The 19,535-nt window shown below is 39.5% G+C and overlaps 1 protein-coding gene across 1 annotated transcript; it reads right to left on the reverse strand.

Moving 5' to 3' along the window:
- Window positions 1–14,366: 14,366 nt before the first annotated feature.
- On the reverse strand, window positions 14,367–16,784 carry LOC116712924 (forkhead box protein G1-like). The gene has a single exon (XM_032552820.1). It carries the CDS (start codon window positions 16,321–16,323, stop codon window positions 15,097–15,099), a length of 1,227 nt encoding a protein of 408 aa, XP_032408711.1. The 5' UTR covers window positions 16,324–16,784; the 3' UTR covers window positions 14,367–15,096.
- Between the last annotated feature and the right edge of the window lie 2,751 nt (window positions 16,785–19,535).

Consider the following 19,535-nt stretch of genomic DNA (forward strand, 5'->3'; position numbering starts at 1 on the left):
GTTTTGTTTTGTTTTATGATCAGTTTTTATTTTTTATTTTCATCTTAATTGCCAGTTTAATGAGAGAAATTCTCCAGACTCCTGGGCTGCGTGACGTTTGATGGGTTAATTATTTAAAATGTTTAAATTGTTGCACAAAAACACAAATTTGATCAGAATTTATGTTTTAACGATAAATTCATCCAGTTTTAGTGTTTTATCCACCAAAAATGTGTTTTACACATAAAAATGACTGAACTTTGATCGGATGCTGTAACTTTATAACCTTCAAATTCTCTTGATTTATTTTCTTACTTTGTTCTGTTCATAAAAATCCAACAATATTAAAATCTCCCATCTTTATATGAGTTTTCTATGATTGCTTGCAAAATATTCATTCCTAAAAAAATAAATGAAACTTTTGGGCCACCAAAAAATGAAAAACCTCAAACTAATCCTGACCTTATTTAGATTATTTTAACTTGTGCTTTTTGTAAAAGTTGCTCAAAATTCCTGCAGTTTGTTGAAGTTTTTAAGATGTTTTAGGTTTTAAAAATGATCCGTTTGGGATTTATTCTGTTTCCCACTGGATCCGGTCGACACGTCAGTCAGTAGGAACTAAATTTGTCTGATTTAAAGTTAATTTAAATATTGTTCCAGTCCTTCTGGTCTCGGCTCCTCAGCTGGATTTGACTGAAGGTCAGTGAATCTGATCTCCTTCAGTGTTGGAACCGTTTTGTTTTGCACCGGACTCCAGGATTACCTAAGTGGACCTGGGTGTTTGTCTCTGCAGGACTTTCTTTGGCTGCGACCCGAAAGGACGCGCCGTTCAACCAGCAGATTAGACGATCAGAGGCCGCCGACCAGAATAATCCTGGACTCACACGTCCAAAAAACAGAGTCCTGCTGCTTCACACGCAACCAGACATCGATTCTGGTTCCTGTTTGTCTCGACCCAAACTGCAGAACCTCCTGTTGATCAATCCGCCACCATCATCCAGAATTAAACACTTTAAATGATTTATTTTAATGCTACAAACTCAATATTTAATGTCAGTTGTATTTTAAAGCGTCACTAGTGATTTAAATGCAAACTAAAATGATTTTTAAAGATTTATTATCTTATTTTATTAGAAACAAGTAGTTAATTTATTTTTAGTTTTTCTGAGTCGTTTTGTCTCTGAACCAGTAAATGAAGTTAATTATTTCAGAGAAAACTAAAATAAGACAAGAATGACACGAGTGGGTTTTATTTTGTGAACTTTGTAGGAAATATTCCTGAGGCTAATTTCCTGGTCGCATCGACTCGCCGCCTCATTAATCTTAATCTGCTCAATAAAAACCCCAGAATGTGAGATTATTACCGTTAAATCCACATTTTATTCTCACGTTTACGTTCTGGACTGAAGACGGTTCCCTGGTTTACTTTTATTCCTCGTTAGCTGGATGTTAAATAAAATAAAACCTCATTTAAAGTCAGTAAATCTGAAGGACTTTCAAAGTTTTTGAGAAACTTTTTGACTGTTTTTCCTGTTTGGGTCCAAAACGGAGTGATTATAAAACGGATCGTTCAGTTCTCCATGTTTTAAATCTGTTTTAAATAAATTAATGTCCAGATAAATAATAAAACTTTCATTTTGATCCGTATTGAATTATTCTGCTTCGTTCAGAATATTTTATGTATTTTTTATTTTGATCTGCTCTGAGTGAAGAGTTTTAATCATAAAATTTTCATCACAGAAACAGGAAGGACTTTAATGATCAGAGCTGCTGGTTTATGAAATGATTTAACTCTAAATATTAACCAGGATCTTCATTATTATCCTTTAAATCGTTAATTAAAACTTACTGCTAGAATCGGTTGGTATTCTTTGTGTTTCTTGTTATTTATGTTTTAATTTATTCTTTAAAATGTAAAATAAAGTATTATTATAGTATTATAATAGTAGTATTATTATAAATCATGAAGTAAACGTGGAAAAGATAAATGTTGGTTTTAAACATTATAAATATTTTATTCAGACACGTTGAACTTTTCATCTTAAACTTGAGAATCAGGATCTGTTTATGTTTCATATTTCAAATGAAATGATTTTTCACCAGGTGGTGAATCAGTTTCCTAAACCTCCTTTTAACTTGATTAGGATAAAACTGGAGTTTTAGTGATAAATCTTTCAGATCTTTATGGTTAAATTAGATTCAAACTAATCATGAATAAATAAAAAATCTGTTTTATGTCCAGATCTTCTGCTGTATCTAGTTCTAGTTCCTATTATCTATAATTTCCATTTTGATTCTTATTTTCATCATTTTATTATGTTTTTATTCTTGTTTACCAGTTTTAATCTCTCAGTTGGTGACTTTTGATTTTATGACTTTTTTTCTGTTTTGTAAAACTGAAATGTTTTACAAATAAACTTTTTGATTAATTGAGTTATTAACTAATCAATAGACCATTAAAACTATTTGAACCTGATAACAAACATGAAGCCTTTCAGTGAAAACTTTATAAAATCTTTACGTAACTTTATATAATGTTGAACTGTCATAAAGCAGATGGATAAAATATTTCCTCCATTTTTCTGTTTGTGTTGAAATGAACCTGCAGCAGTTTCTCCTGAAGTGTGATAAAGTTTTGGTGAAAGCTGCAACGCTCCACCGGTGAGTTTGGGTCCCGGTTCTGGTCCTGGTTCGCAGCCAGACATGAGGAGAAACAGGAGAAATTAAAACATTTACAGCAGAAAACATGTTTTAGAAAATCATCTTTAATTTAGTGAAAGTTTTCATCAGGATACATTGTTTATGAAAACGGAGCTTTGCTGTGAAGCGTCGGTTCCTTCATGGCCGGTTTAACGTCCGGGTCCGGGTCCTGGTCCGGGTCCGGGTCCCGGTCCTGGTCCTGGTCTTGGTCCTGGTCCTCGTCCTGATCCTGGTCCTGGTCTTGGTCCTGGTCCTGGTCCTCGTCCGGGTCCTGGTCCTCGTCCTGATCCTGGTCCTGGTCCTCGTCCTGATCCTGGTCCTGGTCCTGGACCAGGTCCTGGTCCTGGACCGGGTCCCGGTCCCGGTCCGGGTCCTGGTCCCGGTCCCGGTCCCGGTCCGGGTCCTGGTCCCGGTCCCGGTCCCGGTCCCGGTCCTGGTCCCGGTCCTGGTCCCGGTCCCGGTCCCGGTCCTGGTCCCGGTCCCGGTCCGGACCCTCAGGCTCTCCTGGGACTCGGTGACGTTGTGATGACAGTTTCTGCCCAGAAGCTTTTGGGTTTCATGATGTTGTGAAACGTGAAACCGTCCCGTCACAGAACTACCAACCATGACGGCGAACAAAGAGAAGCAGAGCGGCGCGTCAACCCTGAGCGTGTTCAGTCAGCGGTTCTGCTCAGGCTTTTACTCTGCGGGTCCGACCCGACCGAGCCAGGCTCCATTACAACCAGTATTATGACTACAGCTTCCAGTCAGAACCGAGCCGTGGAGAAACGTTTTCCTTTCAACAACATCCACAGATTATGGTGGAAAAACATTTGACTTGATAAATCAAACAGTTTTTCTGTGGAGACATTTTGTTTCACTGGTTTTAGTCAGGCTGTCTGCTGCTGCAGCTGGTCTGCAGCTGCTAAACATGATTATTCATAAGGTTCTCGGTTTCTACATCATGACTGCTTGTTTTCTTAGTAACCAGAAATACGTCCAAACTGTTGAACTTGTGGTTTCGTAAGGGAGGGACAGGCGGAGCAGCCTTTAAGCCTGCTGACCAGCAGTGAGCAGCAAGAATCCAGCTGACAGGAGGGTTTGTTGGTTTGAAGCTGCAGAGTTAAAGTAAATGTAGTTCTGTTTATTTATTAAAAATAGTCGTTAGTTTTATGTTTTAGTTGATGCCCACTTTAACCAGGCAGTAGAAAAATCCGCCGTGTCGCTGAAGTGAAGATTTTTCATTTTATGAGAAATTGTTCCTGACTTTGTTCAAGTTGATCAGTCATTTATTGAATAATTGTGAATCTGTTTGGCTCTGAAACATGGCGGCTCGTCGCCGTGTTTCTCTGCACCTGCAGCTGAAACATCGACGCCTGTCGGGTTCGTGAGACCCGGACCCGATTAGCAGCAGGTCGGCCTGGTTGCGGCTCGGCTCTGATTCCCGCAGGCCGATTACTCTGGGCCTGATCGAATCAAGATGGCCGCCTCTGTATTTATAGATTAATGTGGCGGGATCGCCTGCAGGGCTGACCGCTCCAATCGGAGATTCCTCTGGATTGCAGCTTCCTGCTAATTTACTGGGCTTAGTAAATCTGACCGGTAAACACTTCAGTCAGGAACTTCGACGCCACCAGAGACTCTAAACCCAACAGCTGCCATTTTGTCCCGCTGGCCACGCCCACTTCTCTCCACAACAACCTGAGTGGGAGTTTTAATAAAGTGGAGCCTCATCAGTAAAGTTTTAGTTTCTTTTACTGTGAAATAAAATATTTAAACTTAAATGTTAAAACAAAACAAGCGTTTGACCTGGAGCTGCTGGTTCTGTGGCGCCGGACGGGTTTCGCTGTGGGTCGGTTTGGTCATCAGTGTTAAAACAACACAAGACTTTGATCAAAGTTTCAGTTGTTATTGTGCAGACAAACTGAAAGGAGAGGATTTAAGGCTTTCCCCACGCTGACTAAACTTTAATTCCCGTTAAGCTTCCTGTCGGGTTCAAAGGGAGGTCAGGAGGCCGCGACCTCTCGACCCGGGTTCAGGTTCTGCAGGTGGTTTCTAAATGAGCCATCAGCATCAGGATCCATCAGAGGAAATCTAACTGCTGGTTCTGGACGCTTCAGTGGAGACAGAAACGTTTAGCAGTGAAAAGCTCAGATGTTTCTCTGTTATCATCAATATTCATGTTTGGTTTTGGATTAGAAACCAAAGTTTATGATAAAAACGGGGAAAATGTGAAATTAATTATTTTTCTTTTCAAACTCCAAGAAACAAACAGTCCAGGAACGAGACTCACGTTTAAACTTTTAAATCAATTATGACCTCAAATAAAACATTAATGAATTAAATATTTGGACTGGCTTCAGCAGAAGAACTAATAAAAAGCAATAATAAAACATTTATTGTTCTTATTGCTTTTTATTACCGTCAAAATGTTATTATTGTGTAAGTATTTGTCATTCTTATGTGATTTTATGTTCATATGAGGCTCTTAACCAACAGGTTTAAAACATTAATAAGCTCATATTTCTGTATTAAATGTAGTTTTTATTAGTTTGTTGTGTTATTCTAATCTTAATGCTGAGTTTTTATAATAATTAACATAAATTAAGACGTTAAAACAAGTTTTTCTCAGTTTGTTACTGAAGAATCTCTTTTAAAGTTATTTTTGTACATTTGTGGCTTTTTCTGGTTGTGAACATTTTCTGAATATTTTTATTAAATGTACAGGAATGAACACGTGTATTTTTTAGATGATGTAATCCTTTTCTTGTGAAACCAACCGGGTCCAGACCCGTGGTTCTGATGAGTGAGTGATGCGGGTCGCGGATTCTGTTCTAATAATCCGCCTGCATGAGGGCCGACAGACTTCCTGCTCAGCGACTCCATCCATCAAAAACCTGCCGCTAAGTTAAACATAGAAGAATTTAATAAAGCTTTTATATGAAGTTAAATGTTGGAAACGTCAAACTAGTTTCTACGTCTTTAAAGGTTTTGCTTGTTTTGTCTCATAAACATCTTGATTTTCTTCCAAAACTTTATTCCCGTGTAAATTAACTCAAAGTTAATAAAGTCATTTCTTTAAAATCTGTTACTTTATTTCACAATATTAGTTTGTTTTGTAAATTATTATTATAAACTATTGTAGCCATAAATAAAGTTAAAACCATGAACATATTATAAAAACATCCTGGATCCACAGGATGTTTAAAAATGTAAAGTTTGATTATAAATCTGTTTTATTTTGGTGAAACTTTGAAACAAATAGGTGAATAAATGTTTTTTTTTGCTTTACTTTAAACATCCAAACTTTTTGTTTAGGACAGAATTTCATTATTTAGCTGCTTTTTCTGAAGGAAAACAGATAAATATATTGATAATGTATTGATCAAGCTTCAGCTGAAGAAACGTTATAAACGTTTTTAGAATATTATTATGGGCTTTATTGAGTTTTTATATTTGGTCATTTATTTGTTTCTAATTTGGACTTTTGTTTCCAAAATGGGAAAATCAGTCAAATAATCAACACAAATATGTTGATTTATATTCTTCATTCAAAATGTTTCCAGGATTCAAAGCGTTTTTATTTTTTATTTTTTGATGGATTCCAGTTTTGACCTGAGATTCCTCTGCTACAGTCGACCAGATCAACCATCTGTCCTTTACCATCAATTACCGGCTAATTTCACCTAATCAGGTCAACGCGCTGCAGGCAGGCGGTGAAATAAAACTAAAGCTGCAGATTCAAACTGCTTTAACTGACAGCTGAACTTAAAACCGTTTAAACTGCCATCAATCAGCGGCTGGATGAACCGTCTGCTTCTGATAAATATCCACACAAAACCACCAGACTGCAATATTTAATGTTATTTCAGCTGAACAGGATCGATTATTTACATAGTTTCATGTTGCCAGGTAACATTCTGGTATCTAAACAAAGGAAGCAGAAATTTTATTAAGTTCTTCAATAGTAACAACAGAAATTTGTTAACATTTCCTGTGAAGAGCAGAAAACCTGCATTAAATGAACAAATCGACGCCAAGCAGCAATAAAACCATTCAGTTAGTAAAATTATAGCTGCAGACAGGAAGTTCCCTCCGCTTGAGGAACTTCACTTCTTCACTTTATTAAATTGTTGGTGCAAAATGAACATTTAATGAGCTGATTGGTTCTGAATCCTGGACTGGAAATCAGTTCAATCAGGTTATTATTCTCTTGTTTTATCAATAAATTTATCCTCACATGCAGGAGGTGAAAAAATGTTTTTAGTTTCTTAGTTTGTTCTCTGACTTTAGTTTTCATTCCAAGGTTTTTCTACCAAAATGTTTCCTTTTCTCAATGCAGCTGGTTAAGAAAGAATCTGGTTCTGTTAAAAGAATCTGTTCCTGAGTCTCATAATTCAGCTTCTTAATGTCGGCTGATTTAAAAATAAACTGCGGTAAAATGAGACACTTATCTTTTCTGGGGTTAAAGGTTAAAATCCTAAAGACAGAAGGACGTCTGGGCCAATAAAAAGGAAAAAACTAAATATTTTTTATACACTCAGCAATAAACCGGCTGCAATAATTTAACTAAACTAGTAAAGTTGTGAGATTCTTTTGTTGGACAGGATGTGTAAATTATTTCAGATTCAAAATGTCAAATAAATCACTCAGTAGCCTTTTAAAGGGACGGCGTCATGTAAACTCAATGTGTTATAATGTTGCTCCGTAAAACAAACCTGGAGTGTTGCTTTGATTCTTTGAGAATCGCCATGGCAACCATTCAGCTGCAAAACGCCTGGTTGGCTCTAGCCCCGCCTCTGAGGCGCTGCGGTTTCTCCGCCCCGCTCTGCTCCTTCAGACTAGCCAGCAGCAATTAGCAAACAGCTGCTGATCTCATGCTGCTCAGAGCAACGCTGGTGAAAATGTTAAAGGTTAATAGAGGAGCCATGTTGGGACGACTTCCTGGAGGCGGAGCTTCAGAGAGAGCAGGAGTTTCTTAAAGAGACAGAGGCCCAATTTCAAGGAATTAAATTACAAAGTCACATTTGTTTGAAGTCATATCTGATATTTATATTTTTATATCAACTGACGGTAACATAGTTTCTTTATTATGCTATAAAATGTCACTATGTCCCTGGAAAACACGACGCCGCCCCTTTAAGATTTACTGATTTACCAGCTGCATTTAGACGCCAAAGCTGCAGCGAATATTTTTGTTTGTTTGGAGGAGAAACGGTTTGCAGATCTGTTCGTAAAGTTTCCTAAGACTGAAAGGAAGGATTTTCTCCGACCGCTGAGTTTATTTTCCTCCAGCTTCACCTGGGAATCCTCAGCTCCAATATGGCTTCCACAAACTCATTAATGCATTTCAATCTGAATTTGTTTTAAAATATAAAGCCTAATAAAGAAAGTCACCAAACAGGTTCTGTATTGAACCAGAAAACACAGATTTCTTTCCCTGTGCCTGAACTCAACGCTGCTCTCCCATCCGTCATTCGGTCGGGACTCGGTCGCCGCTGAGGCAGAAATCTGCGGCGGTTTGTGGATCAGAGGCATGACAGCGGCGCAGGAAGCAGGTCACAGGCCAGCCTGCATGTTTTATTCATCACCTCAACCCAGTTCTGCCTCCTGACAGCTCAGTATTGTCAGTGTTTACGAGTCATCAGCTGATACGAGTCCCTGACCGAGTCTGAGTCTGCCGCCCCAAACCTGACCACTGTTTCCACAAATATTCCCTGAAATATGGAAAATAGACATTAATTACCCATAATTAGATTTTAATGGTCTGTTTTCCAGAAGAGAATAAGCTGCTGTTTGGTTCTGAATCAACACGTTTCTCACGTTAAACCTCAGAGGAATTGTTTTGGGTTGGGATTTCTTGCTAAGCGTTGGATCAGAGCAGGATTAACACTCCCCTCATGTCTGTGCAGTAAATATGAGGCGACCAGTTGGCTTAGCATGAAGACTGGGAACCGGGGCGGCGGCCATGATGACTGCTGGACATTTTAATTAGTGAATTTATGCTTCTGTCACAAACGGCTCTTTATTTGCTCATTTGTTCATGATTTTATGGAATAATTATAATATTTACATGTTTTGGCATCAAAATGAGGGTCAAATGGTTCAACATTAAATTTGCTGTATAATTTTAGACAGAAATGACCATGAAATAGCAGGGTTTGGACCGGGTCCAGAACCTTCTCCAGATCCTTCAGGCCAAAGGAAACGCAGTTTGAACCAGAGATTCACATGAATTAACCTGCAGCATTCACTTGATCTGAACTGATTCTTTTTGTTTTCTGCAAAAGACTGAACCAGGAAACATCGTAATCAGGTTTTCACATTTCTATGACCAACACAAGCTCACAATTATACATACAGGCTCCAATTATACATACAGGCTCCAATTATACATACAGGCTCCAATTATACATACAGGCTCACAATTATACATACAGGCTCCAATTATACATACAGGCTCCAATTATACATACAGGCTCCAATTATACATACAGGCTCACAATTATACATACAGGCTCCAATTATACATACAGGCTCACAATTATACATACAGGCTCCAATTATACATACAGGCTCACAATTATACATACAGGCTCATGTCTCTGCTTCAACCGCCTCTGATATTTAGTCTGCGTTCACACCAACCCAGTTCGGTCCGCTTTAGTCCAGCTCCGGTCCGTTTGACTAGAAATCCGGTTCGTTTATGGAGGGATTATTGCTAATCAGACTCTGGTGCATCTACAAACGTCGGTCTCGGTTCGGTTGAAGTGATTCTGGTTCGGTTCAGATTCACAGAACCAACCGGACTGTCGGTGTGAAGACTCTGCTAGTCGACCGTTCAGCTCGGAAAACGACCCAAACCTTCTTCATGCTGACATGTTTGTTGATTTGATCAAATCGTCGACTTTGGTTGAATTTCCGCCATCATGCATCGGCGTAACACCGTTTACGACCGTGTTTCTCTTTCCACTGGATCAGACTGAAAAACGGACAGATGTCCAGATGCTACATGCTAGGCTACATGATGGAGGGACATTTTCTCCATGGTAACTGATTGGACTCCTAACTTCTCTATAATATCTGGTTGGATCTTACTTATGAAGTATATGAACATTATTCTTCTTACCATGAAAAACTGTTTGCTGTAAATCCACAAACATCCCGAGTTCTGCCGGTCCGTTCGGTCCATGCTGCTTCCATCGCCGTCTTCTTTCCTCAACAGGTTTACGATAAAATAAACTTTTGAATTTAAAACTAGAAATAAATTTATAGCCTTTTATTACTTTGTACTTCAAAGTTTTCTTCTCTTCCACATAAACTTAATTCTGGCTGCATCAAACTCTAAAGGTGAAACTTTCTGTCCTCCAATAAAACTAGTTTCCTCATAAAACATGGAAACATTTTGGAGCAGCCGCCATGTTTCTCCATCGCCGTCGTGAGTTTAGTCAGTCCTGATTCATCACCTCTGTCTGCTGCTCTTCATCAGGCCCGTCGCTCTGAATCTCATCATCGTCAGATTGACCGTTTCCTGTCAGAACCAGGAGCTTTTCTGTTTCTCTAATTGGTCCCAATTCAGCGTTTACATCTTAAAGAACTTCTGATTTCATCATGTGATACAGTTATCACTTTGTGCTGCTCAGCTTTGAGACGCTGTGATGTAAAACACCTATAACACCAATGCTAATACTGAAAGCTAACCTCAACTTCACATGCAGTACCGCTTATGGCCACATCACCAGGTGGGCTGACTTCAACCCCGTCGTCTGATTGGTCCGTTAAAAAAACACCTCAAAATGTTCAGAAAAATAAACCGCGGCAAAGCTAACGATCAGTTCTTTTAATAATTACAGTAACATTTTTATTTTCATTAACTACGTGGATTTTAGCACATTTAGATTCTTTTACATATAAAATTCAGAACTGGGATGTTTGTATTCTTGTTTTTCTGGTGTGAATGTAAATAAGCATACCACAAGCTACATCCGCTAACAGCAACGGACAACTAAGCTGCTTCTCTCGGCCCACTGAAGGTTAATTTCTGCTTCATAAACGGATCTGATGGGAAGCAGGAAAAGACTTTTATTGTGTTCAAGTTGTGCTAAAAGGAGTTAGCCTGTAAGTGAAGCTATTCAAGGCTAAAGTAGTATCTAAATGCTAAACATGTAGCAGCTAGCGCTAATGTCCTCGGTCTACATTTCTAAAGAAGTTCCATGGTTAGAATAAAACTTTGCTACAATCTGATGTTTGGAAAACAAGAACAGATTAAAAACTACAAGCTGCTCTTCAACCTTCCATTAAAATCATTTAGTTTAAAATATTTTTTTTCATTTTTCCACCAGAGTTGTTAAATTGTGGCTGAATTAATGACAGGTGATGATTTGATGCATCTCAAACCAAAGCTGTTTAAACTGAATCATGAGTGGCAGAACCTGCTGCTGGCAGATCTTTTATGGAAGAGATGATTTCTGTGTTTTCATCATTTTGGCTTAAAGGTCACATTTATGAGGATCACAGCTTGTTAGCAGCACATAAACTAGCAAGCATGTTTAATAAAAACATGTTAAAGATGACGGCAGGGGGAGGGGCTTAAGTAGAAACGGCCCCCAAATTAAACTTTGGAGCGGGCCCTGAAAATCTTTGGAGCGGCCCTGTGCAGAAACCTGGTGGTGCGTTTGAGATTATTTCTCCAAATTAATATGTTGTTTTTGTAGTTGGACTTGTGAAATAATAACTTTATCCAACTAAATGGATCCTGATGAGTGTTTATGTTTTATTTCTATTTTTTAAATTATCAGGAGTTTCTCTTTCTAAAGAAGTAAAAATGTTCTTTCAAGCAGAAAATAACTCAGTTTAAATCAGTATTATTATTACTATTGATCGTCTTTAGTAACTTTTCATGTACTGAGTTGTTTTCTTTCATTATTCAAATCTTTACTTTGTTTATTTCTTTGATTGCTAATCTATATTCTAACATCTATTTTCTCTCTGGGATTAATTTTTTTGTAAATTTCAATTAAGTTGCAAATATATTAATGTATTGTAATAAAATGTAAATAATTTGCCTGAATGATCCTTGCTGTGTGTTTGCAGACGGCTGCAGCGTGGAGGTAACCGCTGCCTGCAGCCGCTGCAGCGAACAATCAGAGGAACGTTGTTGTTTTTATCGGTGCAAAAATTATTACAATTTCTGTCAGAAAGAGATGAAAAACTGTCACTTTCCTTTAACAAAATTCAGTCTTTTATTTCTAATCCCGCCGCAGTGCTGGCCTGTTTCTAGGTCAGTCCAGCTGAACGCTGGGGAGCAAACACACACACACACACACACACACACACACACAGATGGATCATGTGACTCTGCATGCTTCACCGAGTCCAAGAAGCTCAAACTGTTTGGAAACTGACTGAATGCTCGATTGTAGGCTTTGTGCTCCTGAAACGGGACAACAGCTCAAGAAAAACGCTCAAAAAACTGGATTTTAACTTTTAAACGTCCAAAACGAGTCGAGCCGAGTCGCCTCTGGACCAAAACCAAACTGATGACATGAAGAATAACACAAAATTCATCTGACTTTGAATAAAAAATAAACTTTAGCCTGACAAACTGAGTTTACGGCTAAACCTGAGAGCTGGGAATGAGCTCCAAGCTGCAAGAATCATTCAACAAACATATTAAATATTCATTGTTTCCAGATTTTCTAAAGGTCAAACTTTCTTTTTAAAGCACAAACATTTGCCTGAAACAGAAAAAAATTGAAACGCGTTAGATTATAATATGTAATAATGTAATAATATAATAAAAAAATCCTTAAAAACAAAGAAAAGTTTCTAAAAGACTAAATTAAAACAAGTTCAATGTTGGAAAAACAGAAAAAGTAACTTTCAGGATTTTATTTTTAGTGATGCTTATTTATCTCCTCAAATATATACATAAAAAATATTTATTTTAAATATAAATTATTTGTGTCCCCGAGGGGCAATTTCAATATATAACATATTTATTAATAAAGTTAACCAGTTTGAGCGAGAAGAATGAAAACATTTACATGAAAAAATAAAATTACTGATTTTCTTCAGGTTTATATATAAATATAAATATGATTGGTTTTGTCCTGGCAGTTAAATCAAAGTTTTGTGGAAGGAAAACATCTAGTTATAAACTGCATGTATTTAAAAGGTCAAATAAAACAACGGAGCATCTTTACATGCAAACAGTTCAAACCGTTTTTGTTGGGAGTTGAAATGACAGTCTGATCGCCGTCAGGTTATTTTATTCTTTTTAATCAGTTTTTAGTTTCTCTGGAAAAAAACAGACAGACAAACGGCAACGAAACAGACGGTACAGACTTCATACAGGTGAACGCTAACTACAAAAGTGCAAAAAAAAAAAAAAAAAAGTAAAATAAAAACAAATAAATCTGCAAAACATTTTTCTTTTACAAACCCAAAATATGAGAAAACAAAGTGACACGAAGAGAAAATGTGTCCAGGATCCTGAGTCAGACCCGCTGGACGGTTTGTGCTTTTAGGCTTCGGTCTGAGGCAGGAATCTAACCAGCAACTCTCCAGAACAGACAGAAACCCAAACCGCTTCCGGAACATGGCGGCTAAAACTCCTGCATTTATTTAACTTCCTTTAAACGAACAAAAACATTTTTATCTTCCTGTAAAAATAAAATAATCTGAAGCTTCAGTTTGCTTTTAACTGACCTGAGATCAGTGATCAATAAACAAACTGATCAATGCTGATTATTGGGACGTTTGCATAGAAAATTAGACATTTCCTTTATTTTTCTGTGCAGCAAAACCAATGAGAATATTCATATTTTGCCTCACAGAAAATTAATCCCTGCGTTTTTTAAACGAATGTTGCATTTCATCTTAAGTGGACTTTAAAAAATAAATTCAAAATAAAACCTGATTTTATAATTTTGCTGGAGAATTTCTAGCTTTCTAAAAATAAAAAACAAACAAAATAAAAACATAAATTATTTGTTATTTTGAATAATTTAAAATCAGCTCCAGGAAGAAAAAAAAATCTGATTCCCAATTTTTTTTGTGAGAAGTCATTTCAAAATCTTTTTTTACTTTTGTAAAAATATTGCGGGCCTTACATAATTAATTTGTAATAAAACATTTAAAATAATTTAGAAAATCTGGGATTTTTTTTATTTATTAATTGAAAATGATTGAGATGAAACACGTTTTCTTTTCAGAAAAGTTTGTGTTTGTAAATAAATTTCTGCATCTGAGAGTCAGAAAAAATATAAAAACAGCAGAAAAAGTTGCATATTTTCTGTTTGCAGCAGAATTGAACCCAAAAAGGTTCGGCTGATTGTCAGGATTTGTTCTGATTGTTCTTTAATGAACAAAAACGAGTTTTAACGGAGCCTGTTTGTGTGTGAGGCTTGAATTCATTGTAATATTGTAATAAGTGGTAAACTGGAGCCGCTGGTCGGAGCGGGGCCTCCGCGGATCAGCGCGGCTCGTTCAGCGGGAAGCTGCTTCCGCTCAGCGGGGCGGAGGAGCGCCATCAGGGGGGAGCCGCTCCGCTCCAAACACTACGAGCGCCGGGCCTTTTTACGCACATGCGCAGAGAGGGGGTTGGGCTCCTACAGGCCTTCACACACACACTTACACACACACCAAACCCTATAAGTCTCTAAAACACGTGGATTTACTTTGCATACTTTAAAATGAAGAGTTCGGTTCCAAAATCTTTAATATCCGGGTCAAATATTCGGATTTTAAGCAGCAGCAGAGATTATTTATTATTATTATTTTTGTTGTTGTTTTTGTTTTTGTTCTGTTTCACAGAAATAAAAACTTTCAGTTTGGATATTTTCATTCTGGAAGGAAACTCTCCTGTCTGGGGTCAAACCTGAGTGCAGATATGATTTTTAGGCTTATTTTTCCTCTGAAACCCCTGATTGTTTTCACAACCTTAAGGCTTATTATTAATTATTAACTTATTCAAACGCCTTTTCCACCCAAATAAACAGAAAAAGTTGTGATTGTCTCCAAACTTCATAAATAATAATGATCCCAGCCCCCCTACCCACCGTGTTCATTAATACTGATGAGTAAATACACTGAGAATAAAATTTAAATACATTGTACAATAAATACAAAACATAAATAATAAACGACTCAAAGAAAAGTACTGAAAATCTTTGTACAAGATATAAATAGTTTGAAATAATCTTCTAGTGTTTGTTACCTTTGGCAAGTCTAGTTTACAGTTTTACACCCGCGGGTAACAAAAGTTTGTCCCTTTTTTTCCTCTTGAAAATAATCGAAATAAACCAGAATATGGCCAAAAAGTTTCATTAATATACTTCTATAAATCTGCGCATTGTCTGATATTTACCGCGTATTTTCTGCCCTTTACAGACGTCTTTAGTTCCGCTGAGAGTCCGGAGGGGTGAGGCGGGGAGGTCAGTTCAGGAAGGCGTTGGGGGTCACCCGCTTCTGGTGGGACAGAACCCCGGGGAACCCCGCCGACACGCCGGGGGAGAAGGCCGGTAACGAGCTGTTTCTGAGGGAGTCCGACAGCAGCGACTGCGGGGAGCCGCTGGAGCCCAGGCCGCCGAAGCCTGCGGCGCCCTGCGGGAGATGCTGCGGGGGTGGCGGTTGCGGCGGGGGCCCTCCTCCCGGCGGCCCCGGCGCCGCCGCGGCGTGTTGGCTCCCTGAGACAAAGTACCCGGCGGTCTGTCCGGACAGCAGCCCCACCGGCGACGTGCTCATCCCGTAAGTGTTCGTCAAGCCCAGCGCCATGGAGCGCCCCAGGTCCCCGTTACTCAGCTGCTCCACGGCGGGCAGGAGCGACCCGTAACCCGCCGCCTGGTTCAGAAAACCGGGCGAGGATCCGTTGTAGTGCGGGTGGTGGTGGTGGTGGTGGTGCAGGGAGAGGAACGGGGAGATCTGCCAGTACAGCGGGTTGTTCGGCCGCTCCAAGCCGAGCGGAGCGAAGCGCAGCCCGCGCTTCATGGCCAGTTTCCCGCGAGAGGTGGCGGAGCGCCGGCGGAGCTTCCCGGTCGTCCCGCCGATGAAGACGTCGTCGCTGCTTGGGTCCAGCATCCAGTAGTTGCCCTTGCCCGGGTCGTCGTAGTGCCGGGGCACCTTGACGAAGCACTTATTGAGGCTGAGGTTGTGCCGGATGGAGTTCTGCCAGCCCTGCTTGTGCTCCCGGTAGTAGGGGAAGTTCTTCATGATGAACTCGTAGATGCCGTTGAGCGTCAGCCGCTTCTCGGGGCTCTGCCGGATGGCCATCATGATCAGCGCGTTGTAGCTGAACGGAGGCTTGTCGTACTTCCCGTTTTTCGCGCTGTTGTTGCTCCCGGCGGAGTTCTGCTCCGGTGTCGGGGTCGGCTTGGAGTCCTCCCCTCCTCCGCCTCCTCCTCCTCCGTCCTCCTCCTCCTCATGCTCCCCCTGCTCCTCCCTGCCCGGCTTCCCCTGCTCCAGTCCCGCGGCGGCGGAGTCCAGCTCCGGGGGGCCCAGCGACTTGTCTGAGTCGGAGCCCGGTGATGGAGACAGAGTCCCGGGGAGGCCGACCATCGCGGCGGCCACCGGGTCCGGGCGCTCGCACTTGGAGGGCAGCAGGAGGCTCTTGATGCTGAAGGAGGAGGACCGGTGGACGGTCGGCGGGGTTTTTACGTCCTCCATGCCCGGTGGCAGGAAAGAAAACACAAACAAACAAACAAACAAAAAAAGCCCAAACAAAAAGCGGGAATAAATAATAATTATAATAAAAAGCGGCTCCTCCAGGCTGGTCCACCTCCGTTATCCTGGAAACCAGAGAGAGACAGAGAGGAGAGAGAAAGGAGGGTCAGGATGAGAGATGCATGGATGGAGGAGTGGAGAGAGAGAAAAGAGAAAGAGAAAGAGGGGGAGGGAAAGAGCGTGGCTTCGATGTGGAGAAATTAGTAATTAAGGAGGTTCCGACATCACGGAGAGGAGGAGCTTCTCCAAAAATCCTCTTTCTGCTCCTTCCTGCCTCGCGCTCACACCGCAGACCTCCACCGAGTCCCGAGCGGCTCCGGGTTCTGATCATCAACCTGCGGCCTCAGATCTGCCCCCTCACCCCGCGGCGCTGTTTACGCACAGGTGTAGCCGCTCCGCGCTCCGTGTGCGTAAAATCCAGATCTGAGCTGTGCGTAAAAGAGCGCCTCGTGTTGGAGCTGCGCGAGATCAGACTTTGTTTTCTCAGCGACGAAAACAGTTTGGGCTCATGTGGGCAAACACGGAGCGCGCGCTCACCGTGCGCCCGCGTGCGCGTTTTACGGACAGGAAGACGAGGGGGGGAGGGGCGAACAGCTGAGCGCGCGCGCGCCGCGCTGCCCAATCACCGAGTCGGCGGCAAGCGCGCGCTGACGCACAGAGGCGCGCGCGCGCGGACTGGAGGCGGCGGGTTGATGCTGTAACCAGAGCGCCTCCTGTCGGGCAGAGCGAGGAACTGACAGGTAAACAAACCTTTTGTTTTTAATTCTTATTATTAATCAGGAATTATTCGTGTTATTTTTGTTACTAGTTGTATTGTTATTATTCTTGTTGTTTCTTAATCTTAGGATTTTATTTTCTAGTTCTTTAGTTTTTAATTTCCGTTTTTAATTTTTGATTCTACAATTGTTTCATCTTTATTCAAAATCTTTCATTTAAATTTATGACTTTGAATTACTGGAATTATATGTATTTAAAATTTTTATTTTCCTCATTTATTTTATTTAATTATTATGTAATTTGTACATTTAAGTAATTAATTTTCATTTATTTATTTTTCTATTTGTTCTGATTTAGTTTTTCATTTTAATTGCATATTTAGGTGCCTTTTGTTAATTTTATTTAATTATTAATAGTAAATAGACAGTATAATTAGAAACTTGAATCTCATATTTTACTGTTTTATCATTTTGTGTGTTTTTGTCCAAACAGGTTTCTGGATATTTCCACCAGTTTAGTGACTAATACTGTGATTAATAATAGAAGTTATTATTATAAAATCTATTTAGGAATTTAAGTTGCTTATTTGTCTCGTTTGTTTGGATAATTTTGTTTTCTGTCCTGTTTGTTTGCAGGGGGACGATAATCTGTGACGCACAGAAACTGATTCCTGCTCCATTCGAAGCTTTTTAATTTACAGTCAATATATGTGAAATATGTTCAACTTTTGAATTTTTGTTTTATGTTAAATAAAAGGAAAAATATGTCAAATTTTTTTAAAACCTCTCCAACAAATGCAAATATTGTTCAAAGTATTTTCTTCTTTCATAAAGAGTAATTTGTAGCTAAATAACAGTTTTTATAAACATTTTAAATTTGATATAAACTGTTTTGTTTAATGTGTTTCTGGATCTGCTGTATTTTATAAATAAACTGCTTGTTTTATTTCCTGTGTCTTTAATTGATATTTGTACAAATAAACTAAAATCTGCTATATAAACAGAGACAGTTTATTTATTACATATTTAGCATAATTGATTTTTTAATTTAAAATAAATAAATCTAGAAATTAAACTTTTTTCTAAAATATAGTGAAATAAAATGAGTGGATTTATTTTAAGGATTAATTAATAATCCATAATAACAATTAAGAAAACATTGGCAAAATAAACAATTAAAATAAAATTAGCAAATGAAAATATTATTTTATAGCATTCAACCATTTTTAAAATCCAAACAGAACCGAATCCCCTCTGGTCCTGCAGTTTGTTGTTCTGGTCCAACCGGTGCTGCATTGTGTTCTGATTGGGTCCGAACGCTGGGGAACCCGGACCGGGTCAGGGGTCAGAGGTCAGGGGTCAGACCTTCCCATCCTCTCATCATCAGCATGAACCTGGTTTTAACGATTCAACGTCATTTAAAGCTGAGATGGTTCTGGTCCGGTTTGAGGTTTTGGTCCGGTTCTTCTCCACAGGCTGCAGGTTTCAGAACCTTTGACCCTGCAGGAAACTTTCAGGTGAATAAAACAGATTTTCAGAGAATTTCTGGATTTTCTTGGGTCAGAAATGATCAAATATATTCATACATGGATTCATCATGTCGTTTACCATTTATTGTGATTAATTAAGATAAAAAGTTATTATGACAACAATTCTGAATTATCATTATCACGGTAAATTATAGTTAATAACATTTAACCCTCACCGGTGGCCTGACAGTTAAAACTCCTCAAAACTGTTTTAGTTTTGCTATTTTCTTCACAGTTTGATCAATAAAAGCATCAATAAGTATTAATTAATTTGAAAATATGATGAAACGCAGATACTTTGTTCAGCTTAGTGAAATAAATCACACTTCATGTTTCTGGTTCCCTAATGAAGAACATTAACAACAAATGTGTTTTCTAAAGATATTCATGCTCATCAGGCTATTATTGCCTAAATGAGATGTAATAAATAGTTTTTATGATAATTCTCCTAAATATGGGGATAAAACTTTAAGCCTGTAGAATCAATAAGTTTGATGTTTCTGATTTTCTTATAAATTTCTCCAAAGTTCTTCCACTCAGATCTTCTCGGACTTCTTGGACTTTCCTCTGGTTCTGAACTTCTTCCAGTCTGAGATCGGGTCTGAAAGCGTCCAGCCGGCCTCCTGCTGAGCCTTCAGACCCGTTAAAATCTGGTGCTGTTCAGTGTGGGCTCTGTGTTTGACCTTTGACCCCTGAATGTCAGCGCTGCGTTAACAGTAAACATTGTGAGCTGCGTTGGACCTGCAGCCAGATGGAGATTCATCCCAGTTCTGTCCCAGTTTGGGACTGGGAACCAGCCAGGCATCTGTGGAGCTGCAGCCTGAAGGTGGGCCGGGCCGGGCCGGGCCGGGCCGAACCGTTTTCATGGTGCCGCCTGAAAGTCGCCCACCTTGTTTCTGAGCCCAACAAA

This window comes from Xiphophorus hellerii, chromosome 22 (assembly GCF_003331165.1).
Source record: "Xiphophorus hellerii strain 12219 chromosome 22, Xiphophorus_hellerii-4.1, whole genome shotgun sequence".
In the NCBI taxonomy this organism is placed as follows: domain Eukaryota; kingdom Metazoa; phylum Chordata; class Actinopteri; order Cyprinodontiformes; family Poeciliidae; genus Xiphophorus; species Xiphophorus hellerii.

Bases quoted from the DNA above. Each gene is read 5' to 3' on its own strand.
- LOC116712924 (XM_032552820.1), bottom strand. From the start codon at position 16,323: ATGGAGGACGTAAAAACCCCGCCGACCGTCCACCGGTCCTCCTCCTTC.